The 21,086-nt window shown below is 37.0% G+C and overlaps 1 protein-coding gene across 3 annotated transcripts in view; it reads right to left on the reverse strand.

Moving 5' to 3' along the window:
- The window catches only part of DYM (dymeclin), a 397,677-nt gene that overhangs the window by 312,757 nt on the left and 63,834 nt on the right, over window positions 1-21,086 (reverse strand). For all 3 annotated transcript variants that reach the window (XM_079108988.1, XM_079108986.1, XM_079108987.1), the window contains exons 3-5: window positions 7,188-7,240; window positions 1,972-2,065; window positions 1,158-1,291 (exon numbers count right to left, since the gene is read on the reverse strand). In XM_079108988.1, coding sequence (XP_078965114.1) covers window positions 1,158-1,291; window positions 1,972-2,065; window positions 7,188-7,240 — 281 coding nt within the window. The remainder of the gene's footprint in view (window positions 1-1,157; window positions 1,292-1,971; window positions 2,066-7,187; window positions 7,241-21,086) is intronic.

Here is a 21,086-nt window from a genome sequence, read left to right on the forward strand (position 1 = left end):
TCCTCCTCGCTTTCCACTCTCCCTAGCACGCGCCCTTTCTCTTTCCCTTTCTTTTCCTCTCATTTTTCTCTCTTACCCTGCTGGGAGACACTCTGCTTAATAAACTCCCTTAATGTGATTGAAAAAAAAAAAAAAGCAATGCTGGAAGCATCACAATACCTGACTTCAAATTATATCACAGAGCTATGGTAATAAAAAATGCATGGTACTAGCATTAAAAAAGAACATAGGGGCTGGGGTTGGGGCTCAGTGGTAGAAACCTTGCCAGCATGTGTGAGGCAGTGGGTTCAATTCTCAGCACCGCATATAAATAAATAAAATAAAGGTCGACTGACAACTAAAAAAAAGTTTTTTAAAGTCAATTAAAAAAGTGTAAATATAAGTGTTACAAAGTTCTCTCAATGCCTGCCCCCAGGAACTGATAAACTCTGAAGCACATATGATCCCTGTCAGCCTGAAGGTAGAAAGATAGTTTGAAAAAACGGAATTTGTAAAACTGAGGAGTGACACTGCTCTGGGCCTCAGAAGAGGAAGTTGGTGGCAATGGAGTACAACACATGGCATTCCCCATATTTCATTTGTTAATGATCCTATTCTACTTTTCAACTTGACTTTTCAAGTTGTAAGTTTTAATGCTAACAAATGAAGAAAACTGCAGGCCCTTCTAACATGTGGAAAGAGGGTGGGGTACAAACCTCCAGCAATATCAGGAGAAAATGAAGACCTTTCTCTGTATCTTCACAAAGAGGCAGATTTCAACATCATGAAACAGTCCTTAAAAATGTTATTTCTGATGAAGCAGACCCAAACACACCCAGTCTCAAACTGTTTCTGTGTCTTGTGAAAGTAAACTTTAACATTTATAAATTCCCTAACTCTGATTGATGTATTCTTCTGGAAGTATATTTACAATTGATACCTTTGTTTTTTAAAGGAATAAATACTTGTGAACTTTATATTTATTTCTTTCTTCTTTCACATGTATGCAAATGGAATAAATAAAAGTCTTGTTCCTACTTGCTTTCTTATCAAGAAAGAAAAATAAAAGTGATGATAGGAAAATTGGAATTTTCAAAGTTATACTTTTATTCCTCAGACTTTAGCCTTATATGTTAAGACATACTATACCCAGAACATCTTCAAAAGGCAATGCTTACCATAACTACCAGGAGACTTTTCTTCATAAGTAAAATGAAGTTGTAATTCCTCATCTGACATTTCACACATGAACACTTTCAGCAAACAGCAAATAATAAACAAAGCATTATGTGTCTGCCAAATGAAGATGTGGCTAGAAAGGAAAGACCAAAATCATGTAAGAATGATAAACATGATTATTTGTAGTCCATGATTTCTTCATGATTTGTCATTCATTTTTGCCCAGTCTACCTGTAATATTTCAACAATGTTCATATATTTTAATGGCTAATGATTACATGGGACCAGTGATGCTTACTGCATTCATATTTTACTCTGTTTATCTCCCATAGTGAGTCTACTTTTAATAATAACTTTATTGATTCCTGTAGGCATATCTGCTGTGTTAACATTACAGTTTTCCCACATAAAGGTAATTAAAAGTAACTAAAAACTCCAAAAAATTATGGAAAGATAAACAGTATATGCAAATATGTAACAAATTTTAAATGAGGCATCAGCAGCAGCTCAGTATAATGCTTGCTATTTGTACTGATGACCCATAAACTCAAAAAAAAAAGGGATTATAGGGCTGGGGATATAGCTCAGTTGTCAAAAATGCTGAAATCAAACTTTCCACAATTTATAACCTCACTCTAATGACTTATGACACTGAACTTAAACCTTCCTTTCACCTTTTTTTCCCTTAATAATCAGGAGAATAAAGACTTCAGGAGAATTTTCTAAAGACCATAGTCTATTTCCACCAATAAATGAAAAATAATTTTCATGTTGTTAAATGAAAAGCAAACATAATTTAATCAGCCAGCTTACTTCTGACATTCTGCTGAAAGTTTGAGTTCTTTGGTTCTAGAAAGGAAGACCTTAATTAGTGCACCAAGATTTCCTGTTCGAGGATTGTTTTCAACTGCAAGAGAAGAAAAGAATTTAAAAAGTTAAAATTAAGCACTGAAATCAAAGAGAACATATAATAACATTTATAAAATCAAATGTCAAATTGAAATTGCTTATTGACCAACCTTATACCAATTTCACATCTAATTATGGAAATAAGCAATGAGAGAAACTGCTGCTCTTGGGTCATAATTCTAAACATCAAAAATATGATTAACAAAATGAAAATTACAGGAACAGTAGAAGAAAATAGCCTATCTCAGAATCAAAAATTGTAATTTTGTAGTTACTCACCTACATTTCTCCCTTTAGGAAAACAGACATTTTAAAATCCTTGAAAATTGTTCATCTATATCTTTAGTATATAGAATATAATAAACTATAAAAGTAGAATTCTATTCAGAACTTCACAAATCACTCTAATGAGAAATGAAGACACATAAAGCGATGTGGGGGGAGCTTTCTTATTAGACAAAACTTTAAAGAATACTTTTATTTAAAGTTTTAAAGAACTGAGAGAATCATGAAAGAGCACAAGAAAGTACTAGGGAATGAAATCTACCAAATTATGCTCTCTCTGTGTATGAATATACCATGATGAATCAGCTTATCTATGTAACTATAATGTACTAATTGAAATAATAATTATTATAGAAGGGACAACAGTATCGTACAGCAAGCAGATGGGGGGAGGGTTCTGGGGAGGGAAAGGGAACTACTGGACAAGAGTGATCAAATTATGTTAGGTGCATATACAAATAGGGCATATTGAATCTCCACTGTTATGTATAATTATATTGCGCCAATAAAAAAAGAAACCATTTTTAAAAAAAGAATTGAGAGAATACTGGGAATCAGAAAATCTGGTTTTAAGAGTCAGTGATTTGTCTGAGGTTCAGACTTTTCCAACCTCAGTTTTCTCATCTGTAAAATAAACAACAGCTAACATACTGAAGAACATATACTAAGTCCTTTATGTGTATTATCTCACTTAATCCTAACAACTCTATGAGAAAGGCACCAACATTACTTTCATTTTAGAGGTCCTTACCTGTAGGGCTTGCTCAAGGACACATCCTTACGTACTGATTCAAATCCTTAGCTATAACCAAGGAATTCAACAATGAAACTATAAAGTCCTATTAGACTACATAATTCATATGTGCAAGAAGTTAAGAATTCATCAGAAGAAAAGATTATTTAGTTAGAACTTTGAATTTTACTAATGAATAAAGAAGCTCAAACAGGTTAAGTATTGAACCCAAAATCAACAACACATCAGTAATTTAAGTGTGCAGTCATTTTCCTTCGCCAATGGTTTTCAAAATGTGAGATTCCAGAGTCCTGGATATTTCTTTCTCCTTCAAAGTACCTTTTGAACGATTTTTAAAATGCAAAAACTCAAAATACATTGGCCTGTGCTGCCAGAATTCATTTTTGTGCATATTTAGGAACTATGCATATATCTGAATTTCTTGAAATGTGTCAAAGATTTTCAAAGATGGTTTTCAAAAAAAAAAAAAATACACACACACACACACACACACATACACATGAAGACTTGATCTTTATATATTTTAAAAGACTATACATAAGGATAAATACACCTTTGCAGTACACCCAAATTGTGGTAAACAACTGCCAAGTTAACTCAGGTTTATCTGCTTGAGAGTCAGCTTAGATTACTGCTTAACTTCCTCTGGTGATAACAAGTTGTAGCATCTTGCTGTTCCCAGTGTGGCTCAAGGACTAGAATAGTAGTATCAGCATTATTTGAGAGCTTGGTGGAAGTTCAGAATCCTAGGTCCATCCTATACTGTTAAGTCAGAATTTGGGCAACTATGTGAGGGATAGCGGAGCAACTGAGGCAAAGGGCAGCTCATCACACTGCGACCACTTACCTCCACCTGTCACTCAGGAGGACCCCCGCCCATTCCAGCCTTTAAAGACCCTGGACAGTGGAGCCACATGCAATTTTCTCTGGCTCCCTAGCCACTAGTCGTGCCCCCAAACTTACATATACCTATGGAAGCTGAAAATCCTTCTCTAAATTTAATGTGCATTTAAATCACAGGGTATTTTATTAAAATTCTGATTCCACATGTGTGAAGTATGACCTGAGAATCTCCTCTCTAATAGTGTCCCAGGTGATGTCCACTGTTGCTGGCTGGAAAACTCCACTGTGAGTAGCAGGGTGCCCCGTGTACTGCAAGTTGGGGAAGTTTCTGTTCAGTTTTCACAACCAAGAACAGATAAGCAGTTAGATATCAGATCACATTAGAGTTTCACTTTGATACAAAAATTTTCTAGTCTTCTTTCTAGCTTTGGGTTTAGTTTAATTAAAAATACCTTGTGATTTCAGAAAAAAACTGTTTAAAAAAAAACAGTTAATGTTTACTTACAAGTCTATCTCGGTGGGATTTAATATTAGCTAGCTTCTATAAATTAAAATAATGAATTTGGGTGTGGTAGCGCATGCCTGAAATCCCAGCAACTTGGGAGGCTGAGGCAGGCAGATCAAAAGTTCGAGGCCAGTCTCAGCAACTTAGTGAGACTATGGTTCGAAAATTTTTAAAAAGTCTGTAGAAGTAACTCAGGTGTAGAGTTCCCCTGGGTTCAATCCCCAGTGCCACAAAAATAAATAAATAAATAGAAATGAAATGAAAGAAACTAAAGTGAGACTGGTGTGACAGCTATCATTCCAAATTCCAACTTCACAGTCTTTGTTAAACATTTGTTAATGTTAATGAACAGTCCTTTTGTTAATGAATGACTTTATAAATAATCAATTGAATTTGCAAATGGTTACCTATTTAAACACAAAATGAGTAAAACAATATTGTGCTGTTGGAAGGAGCAACCAGACTACTAGACTGATGTAATTAAAGCTTCCTGCTAGGTGGTGGTACAGGCCTGTAATCCTATCCACTAAGAAGACTTTTGCAGGAAGATGACAAATTCACAGCCAGCCCAGGCAACTTAGAGAGGGGCTGTCTCAAGATAAAAAATAAAAAGGAGAAGCCAGACAAGTAGCTCCTCTTGCAAAGCGCTCATCTAGCATATGTAAGGATCACGGTTCAAAGCCCTGGACCCTCAGATGGGTCAGGGACCAAAAAACTCCCCATTTGTTTATAATAAAAATGAAGTAAAAAAATAAATAAATAAAAAAGGAAAAGAAATATACTGGTTTAATCCCCAGTACCATAAAATAAATAAATAAAATAAAGCTTTGTGTACCTTTTTATTCATCATGTATTTACTGAGCCACTCTCATACACCTGCACTAGTTCAGGCACTAGAGGCACCTGTAAACACAACCTCCTGTCTTCATGAAGCTTACATTCTAAAATAGTTTCCACAATACTCTTTTTGATATGATGGAGATCAAAACTATAAATTAATAAAATTAAATATCTTTAATGTGTTTTTAAAAACTACATCCCATGGTAGGCTCAAGATTTCAAAAGATTGGTGGAGCTATTGGCAATAAAAATTTATCTTTTTTTCTGTATCCAAAGGTATTTTTAATGACAGCCTTCTAATACAATGTCAAGCAAAAATATACATAAAAAATATACACATATACATTAAAATAATCTTGTGCATGTGTGTATGTATGTATATGTGTATGTATAGTGGATGATATACATAGAGATAAACACATATTTAGCGTGCTTGCCACCATGTATCTAATGAGTAAATATAACTTCCAATTATTTAAGTGCAAGTTTTATAAAAAGCCATGGTCACTTTAAAGCCACCATCACAATGACTACGCTGATACCACTGTGATATACAACTGTAATTTTCAGCATTAAACTGCCACATGATTTTTGAGAACCAGCTCTAGTTAGCATAAAATTGTCTAATCTATGTTTATAATTGAAGGCAAATACAACAACAGCATCTCTGTCATTACCAACATAATTTGTTTTCAAATACAAAATATTTCATCAAAGACTGTTTCTGGTAAAGTAACTAACATGAGAGTTGCCCATACAACTGATATGGTTATCAACATGGCTTGATTTATTGTTTTAGTTTTGTTTTGTTTTGTTTGTTGTACTAATGATTGCACTTGGTTAGGTGCTTTACTACTGAGCCACATCTCCAGCCCTTTTTATTTTTTATTTTGAGTCAGGATCTCACTAAATTGCTGAGGCCAGCCTCAGAACTTGCAAACTTCCTATCTCAGCCTCCCAAGTTGCTGGAATGACAGGTATACGCCACCACTCCAGGCAACATGGCTTGATTTTAAAACAGAATATTAATCTCACTTTAAAGTTCCTTATACTGGGTATTTTATAAACACATTCTCTCTCATTTTCAAAGCAATAATGCAAGGTAATTACAGTTATTTGCATTTTAAAACCATTTTTTAAAAAGCATATACATTCCATTCTAATTACTACCAACTTGAAAGTAAAGCATTTGAAAAATGAGCCCAAAAAAAGGAAATACTTGTTGACATAAATACTGCATGACAACTAGATACTCTGTGCTATACTGGATATTTCATGTTATATAATTTTTAGCCTTTCAAGAATCCTGTAAATTAGTTGTTCTTAACCTCAACTTTGATGAGGAAATAAAGGTTCGACTAAAAAGTAGCAAAGGGGAAACAAAGATCATAAAAGTATTTTTGATCCCATACTTTTTACCATAATATCACGCTATCATGGAGAAGCTTCCTAATATACTTTTATGAGTAACAATTATTCTGGTTAACACAGCCAACAACAGCTTATGTAGTCAGGGCAATTGGCAAATCACAGGATGAATGGTGAATTCTACATGAACTGTCCATTACTAACCTAATACTTTGATTTTTCTCAGTACTTCAACATTCACAAATACAACAAGCCAAAAGAGTACCTATGTCTTAGCACTATCTATTACTACCACTACAAATACAGCTCAATGTGTATTGACTTGAATGGTATCAATAAATTAACATCAATAAATCCTATGAGCAGAAATAATTACTACTTCTTATTATCATCAAGAATACATCACTTCATTCATTCAATTCATATTACACTGGCAAAATCTGTAACAGAATATTTGAAAAAGTCTTCTACACACCTACACACACACATACACACACACACACACACACACACTTTCTCCCTTACCTAAAGCCTTGCAGACTGAAATGGTTGCCTCCTCCAAGAGCTTCAACTCGGTACTAAAAAGACAAAAGAAGAAAGGTACTTTACAACTACAATACTATAAATACTTATCAGTTAAAGGAATATACAAAAAATAAAAAAATAAATTTAAAAAATATTGTACACAAGGTAAACAATAAAATGAGAAATATAAAATAAAGCTTTAAGCTAGGAGTGATGGTTAATCCCAGCTACATGGAAGGCTGAAGCATGAGGATTCCAAGTTCAAAGTTAGCCTCAACAACTTATTGAGGTCCTAAGTAACTCAGCAAGACCCTGTCTCAAAATAAATAATAAAAACAGCTGGGGATGTTAAGTACCCCTGGGTTCAATCCCTGGTGTGTATGTATGTATGTACAATCCCTGGTATGTGTATATATATATGTGTGTATTAATTACTTAAAAGGGTTGGGGAAGTGGTTCAGTGGTTAAGCACCCCTGGGTTCAATCCCTGGTATGTGTGTATGTATATATAAATAAATCAAATACACAAACAAACAAACAAGCAAACAAACAAATAACATAGCCAGGCTTGGTGGAGCATGTCTATAATCTCAGCAGCTCCGGAGGCTAACGCAGGAGGATCACAAGTTCAAAGCCAGCCTCAGCAACTTAGTGAGACCCTGTTTCAAAATAAAACATAGGAAAAGGGCTGGGGATGTGACTTGCTGGTTAAGTGCCCCTGGGTACAATCCCTGGTAAATAAATAAATAAAATTTAAGTAAACTGTAGCTTAGTGGTCAAGCACTTGCCTAGCAAGTACTGAGGGCTCTGCGTTTAATTCCCAGCACTGCAAAAATAAAAATAAATTTAAAAATAATAAAATGTCAATTTTTCAATGTTCTTTGACATTTATTATAATTTTCAACATAAGATTGTTAGAACAGAAGAACTTGGGGTACCCTGTCTTTTAGGCATTAGGTGGGAAGAAGACAGAAATTTTTAAGAAAGGCATTCCAAAGTAGAAAGCATAAGGCAGGTGCCCCATAGGCTGAACCTAAAGTAGTGTTGATACTCAGATTTTGGTTATTTAGGAAAATGCTACAATTATTTAGGAAACACATAAGTAGCATGATGTCTATAGTACTTACAAATAGTTCAACTAAAAAGAAAAGGAAGAAACAAGGTAAGAAAAGAAAGAATACATATATAAACTTCAATGGTTCACAAATACATAAAATACTGACACATATATATACAGATACAAAGGCACAAGACAGACACAGAGACAGATACAAACTGACATAGAGACATGGGGCACCAAGAGACATACAGAACACTAAGAAGAAACCCTAAGGGAAAGCTTTATGACATTTGAGTTGGGCAAAGATTTCTTAACTATGACAACAAAAACACAATGATCAAAAGAAAATATAAGGTGGGTGCAGGGGCACACTCCCATAATCCCAGCATCTCAGAGGCTGAGGCAGGAGGACTGCGACTTCAAAGTCAGCCTCGGCAACTCATCGAGGCCATAAGCAACTTAGTAAGACCCTGTCTCTAAATATTAAAAAAAAAAAAAAAAAAAAAAAAAAGGCCTGGGGATATGGCTCAGTGGTTGAGCTACTCTGGGTTCAATCCCAGATACAATCAATCAATCAATCAATCAATCAATCAATAAAATATAGATATAGATATAGATATAGATCAAACAGAATAAAAAGCCAATCTGGAGAACAGATAAAAATATTTGCAAATCATATTATGTGATAAGGCACTAAAATCCAAAATTTAAAAACTCCTACAACTCAACAACAACAAAAACCACCTAACTAAAAAAATAAGCAAAGGTCTTAAATGGTCACTTTTCTAAAGAAGATAACAAATGACCAATAAAGCAACTGAAAAGATGCTCAACATCACTAGTTATCCCAGAAATGCAAATTAAAATCACAGAGACGGGGGTGGTGGGAAAGAAGCAAGAATGGAGGAAGGATGGATTGTACAGAGGGAATAGAGGGATGAGAGGGGTGAGGGAAAGGAAAAATAACAGAAGGAGACAAACATCACTTCCCTATGTACATGTTATGATCACACAAATGTACAACTCTACTTCATGTACAACGAGAGAAACAAGTTGTACCCCATTTGTTTACAATGAATCAAAATAAATAAATTATTAAAAAAAAACAGTAACAACTGACTGGATGTTTGTTATCTTTCATTAGGATAACTACTCAAGAAAAGAAAAGGAAAGGAAGGGAACAGATAATAACAAGTTTGGACAAGGACGTGGAAAAATGGACTGATGTGCTGCTAGTAAGCATGTAAAATAATGCAGCCACTGCTGAAAATCACATGGAGGTTCAAAAAGATAAAAGTTAAAAAGAAAGTAGGATTTCCATATGATCCAGCAATTCCACTTTGTACACCCATGTTCAAAGCAGCATTACTCAAAGAGTCAAATGGCAGAAGCAACTCAATTGTCTACTGAATGACAGGTGAATAACAAAATACAGCACATACAGATAATGGAATATTCTTTGACTTAAAAATAAGGGAATTCTGACACATGCTATAACATGGATGAACCTCGAAGACATTGTGCTAAGTGAAATAAGCCAGTAACAAAAAGATAAATCTTGTATGATTCCTCTTACATACAGTACTTAGAGATGTCAAATTCATAGAAGAAAATAGAAAATGGTTGCCAGGTGCTGGGAAGGAGATAATGCAGAGTTGGTTTTCAGTTGGTACAGAGTTTCGACTGGGGAATGCAAAAAAGTTCTAGAGATGGATGGCGGTCATGGTTACAAAAGACTGGGTATGTACTTAATGCACAGAACTGTATTTAAAAATGGCTAAAATTATAAATTTTTGTTCTATATATTTCAACTCCGTACTTTTAAAAGGTAGATTCTCGCACCAGTTTACTTACCAGATAAGCAACCCTGGACTAGTTTGCTAACTTTATGTTGTAGTTTTTTCATATATAAGAAATACTTCTCAGGCTGGGGATATAGCTCAGTTGGTAGAGTGCCTGCCCCACAAGCACAAGGCCCTAGGTTCAATCCCCAGCACCGCAAAAAAAGAAAGAAAGAAATACTTCTCCATTCTATATGAATAAATATCTCCATTCTATATGAAGAAATATTGTTTCCAAAAAATAGCTGTGACTGTATTTTTATGTTTTATAGGTACCAAATTATGATTGTCAGATATACATTTTAAATTAATACTAGGTTGCCATTCTTAGGAATTTAGTTTGAAATTTATAAATAACATAGAAATGTTATATCACATTTGCTTCTATGTTAAGTAAGACATAGTTTTAGACTCATCTGTATTGACATTATTTCTAGAATGTAAAACCATTGAAAGTAAACAGTCTCTTAAAACAAAACAAAACAAAATCCCATGAGAGTACAGATCCATTTAGGCTTGAAGATTTGGAAAAAATAATGTATGCAAGAATGAGCAAGACAGACCACTCGGGAGGTTTCAAGATGGCGGCCTAGAGGGCGGCTGCATTTCATGTTGCTCCAGGACTCAGGATTCAAAAGAGGAGATATTGAGACACTTGGGACCAACTCAAAGCAGCCGGGTGAGTCTCTCCCATTGGGGAGGCATCCCGGATGGGACGGTGGTCCCGGAACGCAGGAAACTTTGTGAAGTAGAGCTGCCGGCGAGACGCCCCTCCCCCCGCTGGAGCAGTGAACTCAGACAGCTGGGAGCGCCGTAAAGGAGGCCGCTCAGCACAGCGCTGGGACTCGGAGCAATCACTGCGGCTCCGGTGGCTGCCCAGGGGAAGAGTGGCGAGGAGAGCTGTGTGGACTCAGGACACCGGGGCCTGCCCTGAGGAGGAGGAGGAGGAGCATGGCCGCTTGGATTCGGAGTGACTGCACCAGAGCTACAGGCGGTTGCCAGAGGAGGGGCTGTGCGGCGAGCTGTTTCGACTCAGACCACTTCTGAACCCCAGGGCCTGCCTGGAGGAGTAGGAGGAGGAGGAGGAGGAGCGCGGCGGGACGTTTGGACTCGCAGTGACTGCATTAGCGCTCCAGGCGGCTGCTCAGAGGAGAAGGCGAGTGGTGAGTTGTTTGGACTTAAAGTGACAGCGCCTGAACACAGGGGGGCTGCCTGGAGGAGAAGCGTGGTGGGTCGCTTGGTCTTGAGTGGCCGCACCAGAGCTCCAGGCGGTTGCCCGTAGGACCCGTGCAGCGGGTCATGTGGATTCAGAGCCACTCAGAGCGACCACTCCTGAACACTCGGGGGGTTATCTGAAGAAGGAGGAGGAACGGGGAGGGTCACTTCGACTCGGAGTGATTGATTGCCCAGGGCTACGGGTGGTTGGTGGGAGGTGGAGGCATGCAGTGAGTTTCTTGGACTCCTAGTGACCGCACCGGAATACTGGGCGGCTGTCTGGAGGAAGAGGCGTGTGGCGGGTCTCTGGGACTCAGAGCGATTGTACGGGGCCCCAGGTGGCTGCTCAGAGGAGGGGCCGCATAGCCAGGCAATTAGGTGCAGAGCAGGGTCCCAGGATTTAGGAGGCTTCTGGGTGGAAGAGCCGCACAGAGACAGGCTTAGGGCGGAGCGAAGGTTCCAGGCCTGCGGGCAGATTCTCTGAGGAGGGGCAGCCTAAAGAGATTCATCTGCGAAGGGTGAGGCTCCAGGCCCAGGAGGTAGGGCCGGGCCCCTGAGAACTTTGCAGAGGAAGGCAGCCCAGCCCAGGCGGTAGCTGTAATTGAGGGGAACCTCTAGGAGGGTACTGACCAGCGAGACCTCCCCACCGGGTGAGTCTTCCCTGCCGGGTGAGGTTTCCCCACAAGGACGGTAAAACTAGAGACTCAGGCCCAAACAGGCCTTGCCTCAGCCCGCAGCCTAGGTCCCCTTTGGATGACCATTGGTCAACAAGTGGAGGCACCTCTGCCCACTAGCAGGGATTATACCCCTCCTGAAGGCCACCACTCCTAGAGAGGCAGCTTCCTTGTGGAGCTCCGCATTATCAACTTCCTCCAAGACTTCAGCCTACTGAAGGCTAAGGGGGGATATATATAGAAATCTTCAGGGACATTGTAAGTCAATAGAGGAAATCTGCAATGTATCAGCGGTCCACTGATACCTGAACAATATGAGAAAACAAGGAAAGAAAATGCTGCAAACAAATCTAGATGTTACATCAATAAAACCCAATGACAGCATGGCAGAAGAAATGACAGAAAAGGAGTTCAGAATGTACATAATTAAAATGATCAGAGAAGCAAACGATGAGATGAAAGAGCAAATGCACGCACTGAATGATGAGATGAAAGAGCAAATGCAAGCGTTGACTGATCGCACCAATCGACAGTTAAAAGAGCAAATACAGGAAGCAAAAGATCATTTCAATAAAGAGTTAGAGATATTGAAAAAAAAACCAAACAGAAATCCTTGACATGAAGGAAACAATAAACCAAATTAAGAACTCCATAGAAAGCATATCCAATAGGATAGAACACCTGGAAGACAGAACCTCAGACATTGAAGACAAAATATTTAACCTTGAAAACAAAGTTGAACAAACAGAGAAGATGGTAAGAAATCAAAAACAGAATCTACAAGAACTATGGGATATCATGAAAAGGCCAAATTTAAGAATTATTGGGATTGAGGAAGGCCTAGAGAAACAAGCCAAAGGAATGAACAATTTATTCAATGAAATAATATCAGAAAATTTCCCAAATCTGAAGAATGAAATGGAAAATCCAGTTCAAGAGGCTTATAGGACTCCAAATACACAAAATTACAACAGACCCACACCAAAGCACATTATAATGAAAATATACCTAACATACAAAATAAAGACAGAATTTTAAAGGCTGTGAGAGAAAAGAATTAAATTACATTCAGGGGGAAACCAATACGGATATCAGCAGACTTTTCAATCCAGACTCTAAAAGCTAGAAAGGCCTGGAACAACATTTTTCAAGCCCTGAAAGAAAATGGATGCCAACCAAGAATCTTATACCCAGCAAAACTTACCTTCAAATTTGACGATGAAATAAAATCCTTCCATGATAAACAAAAGCTAAAAGAATTTACAAAAAGAAAGCCAGCACTACAGAACATTCTCAGCAAAATATTCCATGAGGAAGAGATGAAAAACAAAGAAGCAAATCAGCAAAGGGAGGAATTATCCTAAAGGAATTGTCAAATAAAGGAGGAAACAAGTTGTGTCAAACAAATAAATAAATAAAATTTAAAAAATGAACCAAATGACCGGGAAACCAAAGCATATCTCTATAATAACCCTGAATGTTAATGGCCTGAATTCATCAATCAAAAGACATAGACTGGCAGATTAGATTAAAAAGAAAGATCCAACAATATGTTGCCTGCAAGAGACTCACCTCATAGAAAAAGATACCCATAGACTAAAGGTGAAAGGATGGGGAAAAACATACCATGCGCATGGACTCAGCAAAAAAGCTGGAGTATCCATCCTCATTTCCGATAGTGTGGACTTCAAGCCAAAGTTAGTCAGAAGGGATAAAGAAGGTCATTTCATACTGCTTAAGGGAAGCATAAATCAGCAAGATATAACAATCATAAACATCTATGCCCCAAACAGTGGCTCATCCATGTATGTCAAACAAATCCTTCTCAATTTCAGAAACCAAATAGACCATAACACAATAATACTAGGTGATTTTAACATGCCTCTCTCACCACTGGACAGATCTTCCAGACAAAAATTGAACAAAGAAACCATAGATCTCAATAACACAATCAATAATTTAGACTTAACGGACATTTATAGAATATACCATCCAACCAAGAGCGAATACACTTTCTTCTCAGCAGCACATGGATCCTTCTCTAAAATAGACCATATATTATGCCACAAAGCTAATGTTAGCAAATACAAGATAGAGACACTACCATGTATTCTATCAGATCATAATGGATTGAAGTTAGAAATAAATGAAAGAGTAAAACACAGAAACTATTCCAACATCTGGAGATTAAACAATATGCTCTTATAGGATGAATGGATAACAGAAGATATTAGGAAGGAAATTAAAAAATTCTTAGAGGTAAATGAGAACAAAGAAACATCATATCAAAATCTCTGGGACACTATGAAAGCAGTACTTAGAGGGAAATTTATTTCATGGAGCGCATTTAATAAAAGAAGTAAAACTCAACAAATAAACGACCTAACACTACAGCTCAAAGCCCTAGAAAAAGAAGAACAGAACAGCACCAAAAGTAGTAGAAGACAGGAAATAGTTAAACTCAGAGCTGAAATCAATGAAATTGAAACAAAAGAAACAATACAAAAAATTGACAAAATAGTTGGTTCTTCGAAAAAATAAACAAAATTGATAAACCTTTAGCCACACTAACAAAGAGAAGATGAGAGAAAACCCAAATCACTAAAATTCGGAATGAACAAGGAAATATCACAACAGACAGGATTGAAATACAAAACATAATTAGAAGCTATTTTGAAAATCTATACTCCAACAAAATAGAAAATCTTGAAGACATCAACAGGTTTCTAGAGACATATGAATTGCCTAAACTGAACGAGGAGGACATAAACAATTTAAATAGACCAATTTCAAGTACTGAAATAGAAGAAGTCATCAAAAGCCTTCCAACAAAGAAAAGTCCGGGACCAGATGGGTTCTCAGCCGAGTTCTACAAAACCTTTAAAGAAGAGCTCATTCCAATACTTCTCAAAGTATTCCATAAAATAGAAGAGGAGGGAACCCTCCCAAACTCATTCTATGAAGCCAATATCACCCTGATACCTAAACCACACAGAGACACATCGAGGAAAGAAAACTTCAGACCAATATCCTTAATGAACATCGACGCAAAAATTCTCAATAAAATTTTAGCAAATCGCATACAAAAACATTAAAAAGATAGTGCACCACGATCAAGTGGGCTTCATCCCAGGTATGTAAGGTTGGTTCAACATCAGGAAATCAATAAACGTAATTCACCATATTAATAGACTTAAAGTCAAGAATCACATGATTATTTCAATAGATGCAGAAAAAGCATTTGATAAAATACAGCATCCCTTCATGCTCAAAACACTAGAAAAAATAGGGATAGTGGGAACATTCCTTAACATTGTAAAGGCCATTTATGCTAAGCCCATGGCTAATATCATTCTAAATGGTGAAAAACTGAAAGCATTCCCCCTAAAAACTGGAACAAGGCAGGGATGCCCTCTTTCACCACTTCTATTCAACATCGTTCTTGAGACTCTGGCCAGAGCAATTAGACAAACCAAAGAAATTAAAGGGATACGAATTGGAAAAGAAGAACTCAAACTATCCCTGTTCGCTGATGACATGATTACATATTTAGAGGAACCTGGAAATTCCACCAGAAAACTCTTAGAACTCATAAGTGAATTCAGTAAAGTAGCAGGTTACAAGATCAATGCCCATAAATCCAACGCATTTTTATACATAAGTGATGAATCTTCGGAAAGAGAAATTAGGAAAACTACCCCATTCACAATAGCATCGAAAAAAATAAAATACTTGGGAATCAATCTCACAAAAGAGGTGAAAGACCTCTACAATGAGAACTATACAACACTAAAGAAAGAAATTAAAGAACACCTTAGAAGATGGAAAGATCTTCCATGTTCTTGGATAGGAAGAATTAATATTGTCAAAATGGCCATACTACCTAAAGTGCTATACAAATTCAATGCAATTCCAATTAAAATCCCAATGACGTACCTTACAGAAATAGAGCAAGCAATCATGAAATTCATCTGGAAGAATAAGAAACCCAGAATAGCTAAAGCAATCCTTAGCAGGAAGAGTGAAACAGGGGGTATTGCAATACCAGATCTTCAACTCTACTACGAAGCAATAGTAACAAAAACGGCATGGTATTGGTACCAAAATAGAAAGGTAGATCAATAGTATAGAATAGAGGACACGGACACAAACCCAAATAAATACAATTTTCTCATACTAGACAAAGGGGCCAAAAATATGCAATGGAGAAAAGATAGCCTCTTCAACAAATGGTGCTGGGAGAATTGGAAATCCATATGCAACAGAATGAAACTAAACCCATATCTCTCACCATGCACGAAACTAAACTCAAAATGGATTAAGGACTTCGGAATCAGACCAGAGACCCTGCAGATTATAGAAGAAAAAGTAGGTCCAAATCTTCACCTTGTTGGTCTAGGATCAGACTTCCTTAACAGGACTCCCATAGCACAAGAAATAAAAGCTAGAATCAACCACTGGGATAGATTCAAACTAAAAAGCTTTCTCTCAGCAAAGGAAACTATCAGCAATGTGAAGAAAGAGCCTACAGAGTGGGAGAATATCTTTGCCAATCATACTTCAGATAGAGCACTAATCTCCAGAATCTATAAAGAACTCAAAAAATTCTACTCCAAGAATTCAAATAACCCAGTCGACAAATGGGCTAAGGAAATGAATAGACACTTCACAGAAGAAGATCTACAAGCAATCAACAAACATATGAAAAATGTTCAACATCTCTAGTAAAAAGAGAAAAGGAAATCAAAACCACCCTAAGATTCCATCTCACCCCAATTAGAATGGCGATTATCAAGAATACGAGCAACAACAGGTGTTGGCGAGGATGTGGGGAGAAAGGTACACTCATACATTGCTGGTGGGGCTGCAAATTAGTGCAGCCACTCTGGAAAGCAGTGTGGAGGTTCCTTAGAAAACTTGGAATGGACCCTCCATTTGACCCAGCTATCCCACTCCTTGGCCTATATCCAAAGGACTTAAAATCAGCATACTACAGAGATACAGCCACATCAATGTTCATAGCTGCTCAATTCACAATAGCCAGACTGTGGAACCAACCTAGATGCCCTTCAATTGATGAGTGGATAAGGAAACTGGTATATATATATACAATGGAATATTACCCAGCCATAAAGAATGATAAAATTATGGCATTTGCAGGCAAATGGATGAAATTGGAGAATATCATGCTAAGTGAGATAAGCCAATCTCAAAAGCCAAAGGACGAATGATATCGCTAATAAGTGGAGGATGACACATAATGGGGGGGAGGGAAGGGTTAGTGTTAGGGTTAGAGTTAGTGTTAGGGAGGGGGGCAAGTATGGAGGAAGGAAGTAGTGTATAGAGGGTAAAGAGGGGTGGGAGGGGTGGGGGGAAGGGAAAAAATAACAGAATGAATCAAACAACATTACCCTATGTAAATTTATGATTACACAAATGGTATGCCTTTGTGCCATGTACAAACAGAGAAACAACATGTATCCCATTTGTTTACAATAAAAAAATAAATTAATTAAAAAAAAAAAAGACCACTCTTAAGTTTGACTAGACTTCATATGTATAAAAGTATTGTCTATTTCAGTATAAAACTCTTGAATTTACAAAGTGTTATATATTTTCATGAAGCCCAACACAACTTCTATTTTTTTAAACAATTGTATGTTTAATCTATTTCTGAAATAATTTTGCAATCTATGGAAATAGAGTAGCAATTGATTTTTCTAAATTGTGAACTTTAGATTGCTTTTGGGAAGTGGTAGTTTTTCACTCTTTGCTTTTGAGACAGCCATGAGGTTGAAAATATATTTATCATATAAAACTTGATGCAATTGCACTACTTTCCATTTGTATGCTGCAAATAACTATAGTCTTTTAAATATGGAAAATCGGCAGTCTAGAATTTTAAATTCTAAATTTTAAAAAAATCTCTTAAATCTGAATATCCTCCAAATGTTGTAAGGGGTTTGGTTCAATAACTTGTGATGGGAGAATTCTTTGATATCTTACTGTTTGTTAAGGCACTAATTTTATTTTACTATTAAATTTTGAAAGCATCTGAGATATACAGGTTTCCCTGTAGGAAATGTAAAAGAAAAGCACAACAGAACAGGAATTTTTTTTTTTGAGGTTTTTATTGTTTTACTTTTTGGTTGGTTTTTAGTATCAGATGCATTTTTGTTTCTATACAATATATCCATACAATCAATCAACTATTTGAAAGGACCACAAAACCTGAGAAATGTTAATAGAGACTTGCTGGTACATAGGAGCCTAGCAAATTCAGGAACCAAGGGGAAATGTTCTGAGATAATATTTGCATTGTAAACCTCTGTTGACTGTTTTTACAATAAATATTTTGCAACTTAAAAAAAAAAGAAATACTAGTACCTTCATAAGTTTGATGTTATGGTTAAATTATAAAATATGTATAAAGCACTCAGAACATTTCCTGGCACTAAGTAAACTCTCAATAAATAATAGTTTTTATTGGTTCCAAAATGTGGTGGACTTTTTACCCCTAGTTAAATTAAAGTAATGCCTTCAATTTAAAACCTATAAATGTCTTTAAAAGTATTTTTCAAATTTATCAGTGTATTTAAATCCCATGAAAATCTCATTCTAATGAACAGGACTATTATAAGCCCTATTTTTATACATGAGCAAGCTGAGGCTCCCAGAGAGGTTAAGTGACAGTGCAGGAATAAGAAATCTGAGAAGAGGCAACAGCTTCCAACCTGGAAACCTGGTTAATTACATGTCCTTTTCACCAATATAGGTGGCACAGCAAATCCTCTGCTGTGGCTGGTTTTAAAATCCCTACTCATCTCTCCGCCCCCTAGAGTTCTCTGCTGATAGTGATGAAGGGCACTTTTTAAAAGAGTGATCTTTTAACATTAAAGCCTTTGAGAAAGAAATTTTAGAAAAACTGAGGAAGAAAACCAAATGTTTTTAGACAGTTCTAAAACTGTTTAGCTACAAGTAGTTATCACTTGAAATGTGGTTATTCCAAATTGAAATGTTTTGGAATATACCATATTGCAAAAATTCAGGAAAAAATGGAAAATATTTTATTCTTAATTTTATATTAGTGAAATTATAATATTTGGGATACACTGATTCAATGCAGTTTTCAAATTAACTTACAAATTACCTATTTCATTTTACTTTTTCAGTATGGCTACTAGAAACTTTAAATCACATGTATGGCTCCCCTCATATTCATATTGAACAGAATTGCTAGGACCTATTTCCCAATAACTGAAGACAGTATCACATATAATAAATATCATCAGGGCTGGGATTGTGGCTTTGGTCGAGCATTTGCCTGTAGGCATGAAGCCATGGGGTCCATCCCCAGCACCACGAAAATGAAGAATGAAAGAGAAAGGAAGGAAGGAAGGAAAAGAGGGAGGGAGGGAGTGAGGGAGGGAGGAAATGTTTCCATATACAGAAAACTAAGACCAACAACATGTGAATATGCCATGACCTTAAATGTCTCAATTTACATTCATATTAGAAAGGGTGAATATGATTTTGAAGAGTTAAATCTTTCAGGTTCATATGAGATTGATTCAGGGGACCAGATAAATTAGAAGGGACCTCACAGTGGTTTACAGTTCTCCAGTATTTATCATTCTATTAGATGTTTTCAGAGTGCCGGGCAGCCTCACAATGTCTCTCTGCCCTCAACCCTTTTTTTCCATCTTCCCACCTACAATTTAGATATGAGCAGAAGCAGGTTTGTCAGCATGACCCCACATGCTGCTGACTGGATCAGGGTTTGACATGCAACCTGAGCCAAGCCTGAAGTCTTGGGGAATTTGGAATTGAGATGGAAAAACAGGCTTTCCATATGGCTGGAACCTGGCTGCAAAACTGAGCATTATGAGAGGCCACCCTCTACCCACTGAGAAACAGAAAGCCAGTTCACAAGAAAGATGAATAAAAGAGCTTTGCTGAAAAAGACAAACAGAAAGACTTGGGATTCCTGCAGGCCTTCCAATTCTCAGTTCCAATTCTTCCTGAAGCCTCGCTGTGTTCCTAGTCTTGGATTTTATGAGCTGCCCCTGTCTCTCCATCACATATTCCCCCCCTTTGTCACACAGTCTAAGTCAAATTGATTTTTGTTAACATCAAAAGACTTTTAATTAATTTAAAAACTGTGCTACAATTTAAAAATACACATTAGTATTTAGTTAACAGGAGGTAGTAGGAACCATGAATTACTCAGTTTTTTGGTTACTCAGGCAAAAAGTAAAGAGGTATAAAATGCAAAGGACTATAACAAGCTTTATGAGGTTAATAACCAGACCACATGTATAAAATCTGGTGCTTCTACATTTTTCAGTAAAATGACACTCTATTTTACAATTGGCTAGAACCAAGAGCTTCAATTATACATGACTACAACCTTCAAAAGTTATTAAATCTGGTTCATTCAGCAAACACTGACTAAGCACCAAGGGTATGCAGGCTCTGTGAAAAGATCCCTCTGCCTCCAGATTATATGGAGGAATGAGGAAGCCAGACTTCTTGGTACAGTGCAAGTGAAAAATTAAGACCAGCCTGGCGTGGTGGTGCACGCCTATAATCCCAGCGGCTCAGGAGTCTGAGACAGAAAGATCATGAGTTCAAAGCCAGCCTCAGGAACTTAGCTACACCCTAAGCAACTCGGAGAGACCCTGTCTCTAAATAAAATACAAAATAGGGCTGGGGATGTGGCTCCTGAGTTCAATTCCCAGTACTTAAAAAAAAAAAAAAATTAAGACCAGTATTCTGTGTGAGCTCTAAGACATGTACCCAAACTCCCCTGGGTGGAATCAAGGAAGAAGGAACTTCTGTCCTGAAGGACGAAGAGAAGTCAGACAAGAGTTCTGGCAGTCACAGAGACACTGGCACATTCTGGGACCTGAATGAAAGTCAATCAACATAGTAATGGCAAACTACCAAGCTGGGAAAGTATGCTGTTGGACGGAATATGGAGTTCGGTCCGACTTCCTTTCAACAGAGAGTTGCTGGGTGCTCCCAAAACAGGGTTCTGATTTATTTTTAATATAATATTAGCCTTTAAAAAGGAATTAACTCCGACATTTAAGGTTGGTATGGACAT

The sequence above is a fragment of the Sciurus vulgaris genome (genome assembly GCF_902686455.1).
Source record: "Sciurus vulgaris genome assembly, chromosome: 13".
Classification (NCBI taxonomy): domain Eukaryota; kingdom Metazoa; phylum Chordata; class Mammalia; order Rodentia; family Sciuridae; genus Sciurus; species Sciurus vulgaris.